The following is a 15,297-nucleotide window of genomic DNA, read 5'->3' as shown; positions in this document are numbered from 1 at the left end:
TGCACAGGAGGTGCTGTGTGTGGGCTAATTAAGGCTGTTAATTGAAGTGCTCCTTCTGGTTGCCTTCGGAAGGGGTTTTCTCTGTCCAGGCACGTCCTGGTGAAGTGGCCAGCCAGGGCTGTCTTGCATCTCAAGCAGGGCCCGTTTCTGAGTGGCAGAAGCAGGTTCCTGCCTGGTCTGGTGGCCTGAGCTTCAGACGTCTCCTCTCCCGCCCTGCAGGTCCTAGTCCTGGGGAACAAGCGAGACCTGCCCGGTGCCTTGGATGAGAAGGAGCTCATTGAGAAGATGTAAGTGTGCCAGTGGCACTGGTGCCTACGGTGGGACTGTGACACAGTGTGACCTTCCTCTGTTCCTGCCATGTCCCCTGGTCACCCTGCCATGCTCTGCCAGTGCTCTTTCCCCAGCCAGACTGGCATTGCAGTGCCTGGGGTGGGCTGGCAGAGATGAGTGGCTGGGGATGTCGTGAGGCCCCAAGGCAGTGGCTGGTGGAAGTGACATCTCTGCTGGTGGGGACGGGGAGGAGCTGGGAACTGGTGCCAGGGCTGGGTCCCATCTGCCACACGGTGGCGTTGGGGCCCGGGCAGGCACAGTGCTGGGCGGGGGAGCTGGGCTCCAGCCACCCTCTGGCAGCTCTGCCCCGCTGCCTGCTGCAGGCACTGCTCCCCCAGCAGCGGGCAGCCCTCGGTGCTTGGAGGTCAGATCCCGCTCTGGTGTGTGGCACCATCCATGTACCCCTCCCTTATTTTGCCACGTTTTGCTGTGCCAGCACGTGGCCTCGTCTGCCTCCAGAGATGCTGCCTCCAGCTCACCTCCGCGTTGCCGGTGGCCGTCCCCTCCCCAGCAGATGGGGGGGAGGGTGCTACACTGACTCATGGCATCTCTGCTCCCGGCCAGCCACCCCTCAGAGGTCTCCCCTGGCCCATGGCCATCTGTGCAGCTCCTATGCTGCCAGCTTTGTGCTGCTCCCACGGCCTCCCTACCTCACCTTGCCACAGGGCTGTGCAACCAGGGTAGGGTTTAGGGAGGGAAGCCGTGTGATTCTGTGGCCAGGCTCTCCGTGGGGTTGGGTCCCTCCTGCCCTGTCACATAGTACCCACAGACCAGACCTGGCCGTCAGTCATGGGCATGGTGCGCTGGTGTCATCGCTCAACCCATGTGCAGGTCCCTGGGAGCCTGGGGAGACGTTGCCCCTGCAAAGCATTCCTTATCTCAGAGCTGAGGCTCAAAGGGAACCTTCAAAGGCTGCCCAGAGGCATCCTCCATCGCTGCTGCTGTGCAGCCCTGGCGGCCTGCAGCCAGAGCTTGCTCCTCTCCTGCAGGAACCTCTCCGCCATCCAGGACCGAGAGATTTGTTGCTACTCCATCTCCTGCAAAGAAAAGGACAACATTGGTGAGTACTGGCAGCTCTGGTGTGTGGCTGGGGGGGCAGCCCGTGCCCATAGGAGCAGCATGCCCAGGCTGTTTGCCCAGGTACAGGAGGGGGTGACAGCCAGAGGGAGAGGCTGCAAGTGTCCCCTTGCCTTCACAGACATCACCCTACAGTGGCTTATCCAGCACTCGAAATCTAGGAGAAGCTGAGATCCCACGGACTGCGGCTCAGATCGGGAAGATGCCATTGTACAAGCCCATGCCCCTTCTCTCTCCTGTTCTGTCCCTCCAGCTCTCTCTCTAGATGGGTATTTTTAGGGGACCCCAGACTCCGCTCGCATTGAGGTGGAGCTCTTGTTTTTATTGTAAAGAAAATGTCTGACTGCCCTCCTCTCCTCCTCTGTCTGTCTCTTCCTCCCATTTTGGCACTGTTCTGTTGTTGTCTGTGTATACAGTATATATATATGTATATATATTTTAATTTTTTAATTTAAGCGATAGCGCTGTTACTAAACTGGGCCCTGTGAGCAGTAGGCAGGCTGTGGGCTCCCCAAGGCCGACCAAGGGTCAGCACTGGGAGGAAGATGAGGGTGGTAGCAGAAGGCAGCCCCTTGGGGATGGGGCTGTGCCAGGCTGCAGGCAGGTCCCCCAGGGCTCCCTTGTCCCATCCCGTGTCCTGTCTGAACTCCCAGGCAGAGAACATCCTGGGGATGTCTGGAGCACACCCGCCTTGCCCTTCCTTGGGCTTCAGCCCCACGAGCAGGGTTTGGGGGGCAGGTGATGCTGCCCCCCAGACTCCTCGGCCCTCCAGGGGGACAGGGACTAATCGCAACCCGCTGCAGTCAGCCTCCCCACCATTGCCTCTGGCTGCCGTGTCACTGCGCCCCAGCCCCTACTCGCCACCCGGCTTCCCTTGTTCCCATGTTCCCGCCCCAGCCCCTGTGCTTGGGCCAAATTCTGCTCTGCTGCCCAGTCCCGTGCTGGGGTGGTGATCCGCAGGGCTGGTGCTAGTGCAGGGAGGGCCCGGTGATGTGGCAGCACCCATGGGGGAAGCAGGGGGCTGGCTTCTGCCTCCTCCCTGGCCCAGCTGCCCCCAGAGGTAGCTCAACCCCACGCAGCTTCTCGGGGCAGCCACGCTGGTTCCCCACGTGCCAAAAAGCATCGCCTGTGCCCGGCTGGGAGCTGCTGGCTTTGTCCTGGCCGAGGACATCGTGTGGGTATGCCGGGGGGGGGGACACACACGCATGGAGCCACCTGGAGCTGCGCACGAGGCTGAGAGCCCCTGTGTGCACACGGCTGCCCACCAGAGCCAGGGGTGCTCTGCCTGCCCCGCTCCCCGCACTGGCTGCTGCCTCCACTGCCCTGGCTGCGGGGGGATGCAGAGGCAGGGGGGCAGGGGGCAGTGGGGCTGGGGGGGGGCACGGTTGGGTCCTTATCCACAGGTGGGGAAAAGGCGAGAGGAAATGTTGCGGTGGTCAGGAAGGCTGTTCCCATCTGTGCTGTGTGATGAGTTGTTGGGTCTCTGCAGGCACAGCCTGAGTGTGTCACCAGGTTGTCTGGGGGCAGGCTGGGGACTTGGCTGCACCGGGGGGAGACGCTGGCAGCGGGAGGGTGGGTGTGTGGTAGGGTCAGGTCAGCAGCACAGCGGGCAGGTGGCTGATCTGTCCCCAGGTTGGGGCAGGGGGAGAGGGTTGCGGTGGCCCAGGGACAGGGGGCTGCGGGGCCCCTTTCCCGGCCCTTTACTCGGCTCTGGGGCGGTGAGGTCAGGGGTTTCTCTTCTGTTCTCGTTTTTGCAGAATTGCACAAAGAGAGGTTTCCTTTTTTTTTTTTTTTTTTTTTTTTTTTTTTAATTCAATGAATTGTAAAGTGTTGTCAGCCCTCAGCCCCCCCCTCCCCTCCTTTTCTTTTTTTTTTTTTTTAAGAGATATTTTGGCTCAGTTTTGACCTCTGTTGAGAAATGATTCTTGTAACTGTACAATTTTTTTGCCTCCTAATAAATTAACAATTTTGCGTTGGGGGGTGTTGCAGTCATGTTACTGCCGTGCTGTCGCTGCTGTCTGTCCCTCCTCAGTGCTGTGGGTGAGGGTCTCTGTCCCCCAGGTGGCACTGGACACCTGTGTGGTCATGCTCACCCAAGGGGTGCTGGAGCCAACTCTGATGGTTCCAGATTCCTCGTTTTCTTGGCCTTGATGCGAAGACAAGCTCGGAGAGCTCTGGCTAGGGCCATTGCTGCTGCTGGACCTTCCTCTGCCCCCACATCATGTCCCAGGGCTGCAGCAGGGCCCTGCTTCGATGCTGGGTTTGGAGTGGGGTTGCAGCACGGTTTGCCCCCTTGCCTGCGCCGGCACCCACATGGAGGCTGTGGCCACTGCAGGCAGGGGCACCCCTGCCCCGTGTCCTCTGGGGGCCGGCCAGACTGACCCCCACCAGGGTTTACCTGGGTGCCAGGGCTGGAGCTCAGCCCAGCCCACGGGGGTGCTCTGCTTGCCATGGGACTATGTGTTGCCTGCAGCCCTTGGTGATGGTGCTGCCTGCGCCCTCCCTACCCCCCTCCCGGCTCGCCCCCCCCACGCATCCAGCCCCACGGGGCCACAGCAACAAGCTCGGCTTTGTTCGCCCTTGGCCCGGGCACAGGACGGAGCAGCACAGATCAAGCGCATGAGCTGCCCCGGCTCCCTTCCTCCTACCGCCCCTGAGCCCTCACAGAGACCCCACTCGCCCTGTGGGGATGCAAGGGGGTGAGGACATGGTGGGCAGCCTGGGCTCTGCTCCCCGCCTTCCATCCCTGTGCCAGGATGAGACCCCCCTCTTCTCCTCGGCCACTCCCAAACTGAGGCCCAGCGCGGGCTAGGGGGGAGGAAAGGAAAAACCCAGTTTTGTGCTCAAGGAAGAAAACTGGGGCTTTTGTTACCCTGGAAACAGGGCTGTGAAAGCAAAGCCCGGTGGGTGTCGATGCTGCACAAAGCCTGCAGTGAGCCCCTCGCATTCACCCGGCCGTAGCAACCGTCTCCCTTGCCCTGGCATTTCGTGGGCTGGGGCGGGTGCCAGCGGCAGGACAAGGAGCTTTAACAGCTCTGGTGGACTGGGCTGGTGTAGCCAGCCTGCCCTCCGCTGGATCCCACCGCCCAGCTGCTCCCCTAGGCTCCCCCTGGGTGCAGGAGCCTTGGGCAGGAGGTGGAGGAGGGGCTTGGAAACTTTGACGCCCTGGGACAATTTTGTCCCTGCAATGGGCAGGTGGATGAAGGGTGGGAGCTCTGCAAGGGGGTGCTTGGATGAGATGCACTCACCCCGTCGGCCTCCAAAGGGATGCTGAGGGGAGTGGGTCCCGCATGGCCTGTGCAGCAGCAGCACCTCAGTCCCGCGTGGTGTAGGTGAGGAACCGGCTGCTTTGCAGACTGCAGAGCATCTCAGCCCAGTGCTGGGCTGGCTGGACTTTGCTGGGACCAGTTTCCAAACCCAGTGCTTTGGAGGGGACCCTCCCAGGGGGGCTGGCTTGCCTCTGGCTCACTCAGCATCACCCCAGAGGGAGGGGGGAAGAGAGGCTGGGGGCCTTTCCCCATCTCCCTTAGGTGCTGCCTGACCTGGCACAGCTTCTTTCATGTCCTCATCACCCCCAGCTGCCCATGCCCACCCCAGAGTCCCCAGGTTTTAGGGAAGAGCTTTGCAGGCCCGAAGTGCTGTCTCCCCAGGGCACTGCTTGGTGGTGCTGGATGGGTACATGTGAGATGTGCTCTAGATTACTGGTTTATTGAGCTCTTACAGGGCATTGCTTGATCCAGTGGGATATAGTCACTGGGACCTTCTCCTACTGTGGAGGGGGCTGGCAGAAGGGAATGGGACAGGACGAGGGCAGTTCGTGTTTGCTGTGTCCTCTGCAAGCCGCCATGGAAACCCTCCGTAGTTTCAGATGGGACCTTTCTGGCACAACTCCAACTCCAGAGCAGCAACCCCTCCGAGCCTGGCCAGGCAGCCAGGATGGGAAGGTGCTGATGTCCTTGCTGGCCTTTGGGCAGAGGCAAGAAAGCTGCCAATGTAGCCACAGGGACGGGGGTATCAAACCCCACTTGCCCAACATGGGGTCTGAAGCCCATGGCGCAGCTGTCTCTTCTGCTTGCTCCACGTCCAGACACGGGCACTAATGGCAAAACAATGTTTGGTCTTGGGAGGAGGCGGTGGAATGATCTCTACAGCTCCCTGGTGGCACTTAGCAAGGTGTGCCGAGGGCCAGGAGGGGTGGAGGGGACTCCCGGGGCTTGTCAAAGAAGATGGAGGAGGACATCTCAGTTTTGAGCTTGCTGTCGGCGCTGCCCTCACTGGAGGTGGTGTCGGGGCTGCAGCCCTCACAGCAGCAGCAGCAGCAGTCCATGAAGGCCTGGCCCAGGGGTCTGCAGAGGCACAGGAGCAGGACGGGCGTCACCGAGCACTTGAAGAACAGAAAGAACTGGTTGATGAGGCTGAGCAGGTCCAGGGTCTGCTTGGACATGTCAGGGGACATGTAGGCCACCACAATGTTGCAGACATTCTCAGGGGTGGTGCAGAGCCCGTAGATGATGGTCAGCCCAATGATGGTACAGTTCAAGTGACTCTCGCACTGGCTGTGCTTGGTACCTCGGCACTCAGTCTTCTTCTCAGTGCCGCTGATCCTCCGGGTCACTAGCTGGCAGCTCACGGTGAAGAGGATGGGCAAGCAGAAGTAGCAACCAAAGTACCACCACATCCGAGCATTTTGGTAGGTGAGCACCAGTGAGTAGACAGACTCGGGCAGGTTGGACGAGGGCTTCATGGTGCAATACTCCGTCATCATGCCGGACACGGGTGACGTATCCTGGGTCAGCTGCCAGAGAAGGATCTCTGGCACTGATAGCGTCATGGAGCCCACCCATATGACAGCCAGCTTGGCGATGATGGACTGGCACTGCTCGATGGGCCGGGCAGTGGCCTGGGGGCTGGTGGCTGCGTGGAACCTGTCGATGCCCAGGGCACAGAGGCTGAAGGTGGTGACTCCCAGTGATGATACCTGGTGAGGGGGGAGGCAGAACAAGTGGACCCTGCTGCAAGGACATCACAGGGAGCTTGACTTTACCAGCCTGGTGGCAAACCCCTGGCTTACTCAAGACCACAGCCCAAGACCCTTCCTCCAAGACTGTAGAGAGGTCACAGCCTGTGGCTGCATCCCAGGTTTAGAGACACTTTTCTGTGACTCCTGAAAGGGCAGTGGATAAAAATGTCCCTTGACCCATTTGTCCCTGCCCAGCTCCCTTTTCTGCAGAAGGGAGAAGCTTTGCTGGATGTCTGTATGTTCGTCCAGCCGAGGTGGGAATAGCAGGATTATCTCTCAGGCTCTTCCTCTATTCTGGATGACTCGGAGAAGAAAAGCAAGGACCATCACACTCGCCAGCACCTTCCCAGGGTCTCCAAAGCCCACCCAGCTGCCCCAGGCTGGCCTGGCTGGTGCCTGCTTCCCAGACAAGCCAAAGGAGTTGAAGGCACCATTGTCGCAAATCAGCTTGGGGCAATTTCCGCTGCATTAAGAATGGCAGGAAAAACAGCCCATTTGCCAAAGGAGGCAGAGGAATCGTGGTGGCTCTGGGAGGGCTGGCAAGGCACTGAGGGTCACAGTCAGCATTCACAGTCCCAGCCCCAGAGCTGCAGCTTTGGTCAGAGCCAAGTCCCGCAGCCCTTGGCCAGGAAAAGGGCAGAGTCACATGCTGGTGCCCCCCAGCCCTGTGCCTGTTCCTGGCCTCACGAAGCCATCAAATGTCACCCTGTGCTGAAGGACCTTCCTAGCACTCAGGAAACCTCCCAGGGATCTGCACGATGCCTGGGTAGCAGCCTGAAACAGGTCTGGCACTGCCCCCACCCCCGCCATCCCCAGCCTTTTCCAGAGGTCCTGGGTTGACCCTTTCAGCAGCTTATGACAAGCATTGATGCCAAGCACCCAGCATCACTGTTCAGTCATGCACAGCAGCATCCCCCCAGATACAGCATCAGGGCACTAGCCCAGCATCATCGTCCTGCACCCAGCCCCACCACCCAACAACAAAGGTCATGTCCCAGCTCCTCTGCCCAATGCCCAGAGGCACCCTGAGCATCCAGCACCCTTGTTCTGCCCCACAACCGGCACCCAGCACACTTGCCCAGCTCACTGGCTGGTACCAGCAGCACCCCCCACGCTGCTGTGCTGCTGCCTCTCCTCTCCCCCTGCACCCTCCCACAGGCTCTTCTATCTCTCTGGTCTCCTTCGTCCTAGCATGTAATTCAGACATGGCAGTGTCCTTCCCCAGTGCCCTGGCTGGGGTGCGGGTGGTGCCACTGGTCACCCCAAGCACATGCCTGCAGACCACCTGTCACCAGGAACCCATGTAGCCAGCTCTGCTCCAAAAAACCTGGCTTTGTGCCCTCTCCCAGGGTATTTGAGTAGCTACAAAGTGGAGGACAGAAGATTTGCTCCGTACAGAGTTCATCCAGCAGCCTGAAACGCTTGCGCAGTCCCACACAGAAAGGCTGGACATTAACTGCTGCACTGCAGACCGATTCCCCTCTCCTTGCTGACTCTTTGCTGGCAGTTTAGCTCTGGCCTAGCCACCCTCCCACCCAGGCTGAAGGGTCCCTGGTGCTGGATCCCAGGTGAACAGAGAAGCTCTGAAGCCCCTTTCTGCCCTTGCTTTGAGGCCCAGAGGCAGGAGGGCAGGGCAGGATTAGCAGCTGAGGTGGCAGAGCAGGAGTAGCCTCCTGGGTGGACCACACCAGGACCGTGCCTCCCAGGGGCTGTGCCATACCCAAACTTCAGCAGCCCCAACATCACGTCATCCTGCCTGCCTGCTTCGGGAACAGAGCTGTCCCAGGGGCACTGTGGTGCTGCTGCATCACTGTACCTGAAGGTGCCACCCCAGGGATCTCCCACACCTCTTCTGCTGGAGAGTGGGACCACTGGTGGCAGTAGTGGCCTCAGACCCGCTTACCTCACAGCCCTGGCAGTGGGGGTGGTGCCAGCACATCCAGGCCTACATCCACACGCCCAGCCCATGCTGGACTGACCCCAACCTGCAGCTGCTGTTGGGTGAAGCAGGAGAGGATAATCCATCCACCCAAGGGAGCAGCATGCAGCCAGGTCCTGCCCCTGAGAGCCCCGCATGTCCTGCTCTCCAGCAGAATCTGGACCAGGGAGGGGGATGTTGGGGAGGGGATTGTGATGGGAGATGTTGATGTCTCAGGGCTGTTTCTTTGCCTGTAATGACTGAGCTCCCTGCAGCCATGAACTTTTCCCGTTGGAGTGCCATGGCCTGCTCTCTGTCCCCTCCAGCAGTTATTTCCCTGAGCAGGCTTGAGTCCTGGTGATGGGCACAGACAGGCCTGGTGATGACAGAAGGCTAGGTCCCAGCTCAGCGTGGTGACAGCTCTGGGAGGGCAGGGCTGGCCTGGGCATGGGCATCAGTGCTGCCATATAACCTGATCAGGTCTGGGGAGAGTGTGGGTGGTAGCCCCCCGCCCATAGCACAAGCCATGGTCTTAGTTTGCAGCTGGTTTTCATATGTTGTGCTGGGGGCACTGACCACAGGCTCAGTAGGATGGGCAGGTTTTGAACCCTGTCTGGCCTGACCAAGCCTGAGAGAATTTCCCAGGATCTGACATCGCCTCTGACCTCTTCCAACCTTGTGTTTGCACCCTTCTTCAATAAACCAGGTTTTGCAGCCCCAAACAATATGCACAGGCAGGCTGTCTATCATACATAGGCATGGAGGAGAGCAGCCTGAACCTAGAAATCCCTCTGGGAAGGGAGATACCCCAGAGCATGGGGTTTTTTTCAGCACAAGAGCAGGACCGTGCAAAATCATGCCACCTGAAGCATTTTTGCTCATTCTGCCTTCCCCTGTCACCACAATCCCTGTAGCCTTCTCAGTGGGTTCCCTGCTCACTCTGAATGGGGCCAGCCCATCACGCGTGAGGCTTGAGGACAAGCAAAGACGTTGAGTTCCAAACCTAATTCCCAGGCTGTCCCACCCCAGTGCTGCTCAGCACTGCTCCACCTGCAGCCCCTGCACCGAGGCTGTCCTCAGCAGCCCAACATTGCCAGTGCTGCGCCAGCACATTGTGGGACTAAGCCCACGGGCTGGGGGCTGTCGGGCTGGGACAGGGACAGAGAGACAGAGGGACCCCATGGACAGATGTCCCTATGCTGGCTGGACAAAGGAGGGTTTCATGGGCTCTTCCTGGCCCTGGCAGCATTGGTGCTGGCTGCAGAGCCTGAGGAATGGCCCAGCGCACAGGCAAAGGGAAAGTCAGTATTGGGACTGTCCCTTGGCTCCTTGCTGTGCCCCACGATGGGGGTCTCTGGGGCACACAGCCCTTGTACCAGGCTACAAGCAGCAAGAGGATAGAGTGGAGCCAAGTCCTTGAGCCCTGCAGGACCCTGTGCAGCCCCTTACCTCCATGAAGGGCACAACGCGACATGACATGTCCCCCAGCAGCCTCTTCTTGGTGATCTCATTGAAGATGACCACAGGCAGGCAGAAGAAGAGGATGAGGAAGTCCCAGAAAGCCAGGCTGGCCAGGATGGAATTCCAGGCGCTCTTCATGTAGTAGTTGTGCCACACAATGCACATGACAGAGAGGTTTCCAATGATGCCCACTGCAAAGACGATGAGGGATAGGAACATTACGGCGTAGGCGCTGTAGGAGTTCTCTGTCACTGGGTACAAGGGGTTCTGAATTTGCAACCGCTTGTCAGACACAGTGGTGAGGTTGGCTCGGGGCTCTGCCCCCTCCCCATCCGTGGGGACCCCTTGTTGCTGCCTAGATGGGTCCGTGCTGGATGGCAGCAGGGCCTTGGTTGGGTGCAGGCTGGCGGCATTGAGGGGCCGTGGGAACTCCACCCGCACCCCCGGCACGTACTGCTGCACTGACTTGGAGTCCTCCTCCGTCCCCCGGCGCAGCCTCTCCTTCATCACCTGGACCCCCGGACTGTCTCGGGAAATCATCGGCGGAGTCCTGCCTCCATCTGCACCGTGGCCATGGTGGGTGCTGCCTTCCCCGGGCTGCCCAGCCCTGCCCCGCATCGCCGCAGCCCCCGGTGCCAGCAGCAGCAGGAGGACAAGCAGTGGCGGAGGAGGCATGGTCCCCTCGCACCCTCCGCAGAAAGCGAGTGGCGGCAGGCAGAGCAGCCCCGAGCACGGGCACCCCGGGGCTGCAGGCAGCGAGGGAGCCGTGCGGAGGAGCAGCCGCTCTGTCCGGCTCCGGCCGCTGCTCTGGGCTCTCGGAGAGCTCCGGGCGGAGTGAGAGCCGAGCTGGGGAGCGGCAGAGCCAGGCCCCCTCTGCTGGTCACCCACCCGCGCCCGGGTGGCTGCCAAGGATGCGCCAGCGCCCAGGCTGGGCAGCTCGCCATCACCAACATCTCCCCAGCATCCCCCAGCATCTCCCCAGGACCAGCCAGATGAAGGATGCCCACAGCCTGGCACTGGGGATGGGCTGCTGAGCTCAGCTCTCCCCATTGCAGATCTCCTAGCCCCTGCCCCTGAGCAGGCAGCGCTGCCTGCCGAGGTCAGGCACCGGGCACTATGTGACACATCCCCTGCGTGCTCAGCCTGGACTCAGGACACCCTCAAACGGCCAGACCACCTGGAGGGGCGATGGGGCTGCCCTCGATGGCAGGGTGAGAGGAAGGACTGGCTGGCCTCAGACGATGCTCCTTGCCACATTGGGGCATCAAATCTGCTGGCCCTGTTCTCCCAAGGTTTAGTTGCTGCTTTTGCTACTGACTTCCCCCCTGGGACAGGAGTTTGAACAGAGCGGAGATCCCTATTCCCCTGTACCTACAATTTCTCCCCAAACCCATCAGTTGTCCCCCACACCCATCATCTTTCCCCATTTCCACTGCCTCTCCCTATACTCAACCGCCTCTCCTCTATCCTAGTTTCCTGTTCCCCTGCCTGTGTCTCTCCCTGTGCTGTCACCTCTCCCCATGACTGTGGGACTGGAGGGACCAGGGTTCCCTCTGGGGACATGCCATGTGGTGCACAGGCAGCCCATGGGGTTGCATGCCAGGCTTGAAGCGATGGGGCTACCCCAGGCCTGGGGAGCTCAAGGCATCTGTCCCTTTCCTGCACGGGGCAGTGGCAGGGGCTGGGACACCTCACCCCATTGCAGCCAGCAAACACCAGTTTGCCAATAGCCAGGACTCCACTGCCATCTCCATCTGGCACCATGCCTGCTCTTCTGTGAGCCAGAAGGGCCTCTGGGCTGATGTCCTGGAACACTGAGGGGACACAAGGGGCCTCTTGCTGTGTCACTGGGAGAGCCGATGCCACTGGAGCCAGCACTGGGAAGCCGAGTCCCAGAGCTCAGAGGCTGCTCTTTCCAGGTGAGCATGTGACCGCAGCTAGCAGGACATTTGCTGACACGGGTGGTTTCAGCAGCGGGATGCTCCTGCTGTGCTTAAAATCACATGGCACTCAGCTGGCCCTTGGTGCTGGGCCACCACAGCTGGGCTGGTGGACAGTACTGTTGCCCTACATCCCTCCAGGGTGGGCCAGGAGGAGTCTTTGTTCCCAAATCATTTCACTCAGCCAAGCGCAAGCCCTTCATCCCTCCTGCACTAGAGCCAGTCCTCCACTGTGTGTGACAGTGCTGATAGCAAAGGCCACAGAAATCGGAGGCACACTGCAGCCTGGTGCTTTTGCTTGCAGTCCCGGCCTCTTGCTGGCAGCACTTTGCCCAGGGCCCTGCAGGCAAGAGCCAGCAGCTGCGCCTGGCTGCTCGCCTTTCTCATACACCTCCTGCAGCCAGGTGCTGCTCTTTGACTCTATAATTGCTATGATTTGCATACCATTTGGATACTTATAATAAGGAAAGGCGGAGTTTAGCTCTTGCTGGGTTTTACTAGAGCATACAGTGGCAATGCCTGAGTTCTGTCCTGGGTGTAGAGGGATCAGTGCCTCAAAGTGATTGCTGACCTGAATCCAGCAAAGCCCACCTACTGCAGGGGAAGAATGACTCAGCCTGAGCTCAGTGACAGGCTGAGGATCACGCAGGACTGCTGTGGGCTGCCAATTGCTTCAGATTCCCTGGCTGCAAGGGCACAAGGGAATGTGTGAAAGATCAGGGGATCGACCCCAGGGTTCATGACTGCTCTGGCCTTGCCCCCCCCATCCCATAATTAAAATGAGTGTTCTGCTTAGTGGAGAACAAACCTCCAAATAGCTGGACTGTGTCCAGTTTGCATGGGGGGAAATGTCCAGATGTGGGGATGCCAGCAGAGTCAGGGCATGGGCAACTTGGCCAGGCAAGCACCACCAGCATTCTAATTACGTCTGGTTAACTGAAGAACAGGTAAGGTGAACTTGCTCCTCAGTGAACCCTCAGTGCAGCTCCCTCTGCAAAGGCCAGGTAGGAGAGATGGTGTGGCGTAAGTCCCCACATGAGGCTCAGGGAGCGATGCCATTGCACCCTTGAGAGGCTCTGAGGAAAACGACACAGCCTGGTGGTGGAGTGAAGCAAGGGATGAACAGAGGCAAGGCCGGGCTTGGGGCCGGAGCGCAGAAAAGGTGGATGTTTTTCCTCAGTGCCCACATCAGCTGGGAGGAGGGCACCCTCAGTGCGCTCCTCGCCTTCTAGGAGGGACACAGCTCCTGGCAGGGTGCTGGCACCCAGCACGCCCCCAGCCCAGCGCAAGGCAGCCAGGTGCTTTCCTGTAAGAGGAGGGAGCTATTCTTAGTTCCATTTCACGGCCGTTGCACAATGGTTGGGTGTGTTGTCGTGGAGGTGCCTGAAGACAACATCAGGGTTCACTGGGGCAAGGTGACACTGTGATGGCACGGGAATGACCTCAGGCAGGCTCTGTCACCCAGGGAATTGCTGTCCAAGTAGCCTCTCTGACACGTTCCTCTTACTTCTCTCTCTGTCCAGGAGCTCCCAGCCAGCGTGGGTCCCTGGCTGTCCCCAAACTGGGGGCCAGACAACAGCCCCAGAGACTGTTTGGGAACTGCACATTTATCTTCTCCAGCCCAAATTCACAGATGAGTTGAGGCTGTTTCTCAGGAGATGAACGTGTGTCTGGGTTTTGTAGGCATCTCCTTGGAGGTACTTTATCAGAGTCTGAGCTTTCCACTGTAACCCAGGGCCTGTTTCTTCCTAAATCCCCTCTTCCAGATATTTCATTCAAACCTCTGCGTTTTGGACAACGCTGCATAAAAATCACATCCCACCTAAGATCTGCATCTCCCCACCCTGGGGCTCACAAGGACAGCCCCCCCAGTAACACATTCAAAATCATCTGACAGAAAAGGTGCAAAAGCCAGAACTGTTTCTGAGTGTGCACTGCACAACACCAAATGTCTTCCCCATTCTGGGGCTTTTTCAAGCTGCTCATTTGGAGCAAGACAGCTTTGTTGCAGCCAAGGGCACTTACAAAGCCACCCAGCAACAGCTTCGCCTCCCATCCACCATTTTCATGCACCCACCACGGCTCTCCAGGTGCTGGGGATGGTTCAGCAGGGACACATGGGGACATGAGGGAGATGCTGTGTCTGATCCCACTGCTGGAATGTCTCTCCTTGGCCATAGACGATAGCAGGGGTACCAGCACCAAGACACCAGGGTGTGTGAGTGGGCAGTGCCTGTGACAGCTGGGACCCCACATGTCAGTTGATGAATTTCTCTGGCTCCCTTCTTGCCTCTGCAGGAAGCCCCAGTGTCCTCTTACTCATGCTCCAGCATCACCTTTATGAAGTTCCACAGCAGAGTGAGCCGGTGTCCAGTCCCGGTCTATAGGATGCTTTTTCACTGCCCTTATGATTTCTGGGGAGAAGGAGAATGCCCCATGCAATTTACTCTAATCCAGGGACAGGGGCATGGCTGAGATGGAGGAAGCTTGAAAGTCTGGGCAGCAATGAGACAGCAGTGCCTGCGAGCATGATGCTATGTGCTTAGATGGACAGTTAGATGGGTGGTCATCTGAAGGAACATGGGACTGTCTGTGTGTGGGATGAGAAGCATTTTTGCTGGGAGGTGACAGCACCGCTGATGCTAAGCTGAGTTTGCAGGCAGGCTGGGAGAGCAGCAGGGTGGAAGGGATGAGCTGCTCTGTTCCCCACAGCGTGCACTGCACCAGCACCTTGGCACTGAGGCTCCCATCCATGACTTCTGGCAGCCCCACTCCTCTCCACATGGACCCACTCCTGCTGCTCTGCACCTCCAGCTCGGCAGGTCTGTGCTCTGCCAAGCCATTGTGTTACAGAGCATCCTCACCAAGGACTCTGGGAGATGCCAGAACCATCCACCTCCCCTGCTCCTGGAAGATGCACCTAACAGTGAGTTTAGACCCAGCATAGCTCAGCTCTTCCAGAGCCCTGCAAGTGGGTGAGCGTCCCCTCTAACTACAAGCAGCCTGAAGTGACTGAAGAGCGGGCACGCTCAGCCTCAATTTCACCCCTGATTTTTCTTTGTTGATGAAAGCACTCTTTTTCTTAAATCAATATAAATATCAGAAAACACCCTGAGGCTCCAGCCTACCTTCTGGCAAGCTTTGATGAGCTCCTCAGGGCTGCCACAAGTTTTCTCTGACAGCACACAGCAGAAGTGGATCTGTCCTGGCTGCCTTGCAGACATGGAAGGGTGAGTGCTCCAGCCCCCCCGCCACCCCCTGCCACTGCGGGTGCCTCTCACCCTGCGGCACCTTGCATATCCCCTGTTGCTAGACAGACTTGGGCAGATGAGGCCCAAATACCCAATGAGAGGAGGAAAACAGCTCCCTTCGTTCCCATCAAACAGTCTGGCTGCGCGGGAGCAAAGCAATAACAGGGCTGGTACACGCCTGTTTGCCCTGTGCTGTCAGACCGATCTGCGTGGCTCCTTGGAAAGGGGGGAGAGGGCAGGGAGGGGACACGGTAAACACATGGATGGCTGGCACAGGCAAACCAAGTGCTCAGGCAGCTG

At 59.1% G+C, this 15,297-nt stretch overlaps 2 protein-coding genes across 3 annotated transcripts in view; one reads left to right on the top strand and one right to left on the bottom strand.

Annotated features, from left to right (window-relative positions):
• ARL8A (ADP ribosylation factor like GTPase 8A) overlaps positions 1-14,786 on the top strand; it is a 28,549-nt gene extending 13,763 nt beyond the window's left edge. Inside the window, exons 5-7 of one of the 2 annotated variants that reach the window (XM_055728043.1) lie at positions 220-287; positions 1,320-1,390; positions 14,459-14,786. In XM_055728043.1, the coding sequence (XP_055584018.1) occupies positions 220-287; positions 1,320-1,390; positions 14,459-14,487 (168 nt within the window). In that variant the 3' untranslated portion in view covers positions 14,488-14,786. Of the gene's footprint in view, positions 1-219; positions 288-1,319; positions 1,391-1,528; positions 3,384-14,458 lie in introns of those variants that run through there. The other variant, XM_055728042.1, reaches the window with a different exon arrangement.
• On the bottom strand, positions 5,100-10,659 carry GPR37L1 (G protein-coupled receptor 37 like 1). The gene is made up of 2 exons (XM_005447238.4): positions 9,795-10,659; positions 5,100-6,385 (listed from the first exon to the last, which is right to left on the bottom strand). The coding sequence occupies exons 1-2, from the start codon at positions 10,479-10,481 to the stop codon at positions 5,573-5,575; spliced, it is 1,500 nt and encodes a 499-aa protein (XP_005447295.2). The 5' UTR covers positions 10,482-10,659; the 3' UTR covers positions 5,100-5,572.
• Positions 14,787-15,297: the final 511 nt, after the last annotated feature.

Source organism: Falco cherrug, chromosome 16 (genome assembly GCF_023634085.1).
Source record: "Falco cherrug isolate bFalChe1 chromosome 16, bFalChe1.pri, whole genome shotgun sequence".
Lineage (NCBI taxonomy): Eukaryota > Metazoa > Chordata > Aves > Falconiformes > Falconidae > Falco > Falco cherrug.
The sequence above is the reverse complement of the archived record's forward strand: the minus strand, read 5'-3'. Positions and strand labels throughout refer to the sequence as shown.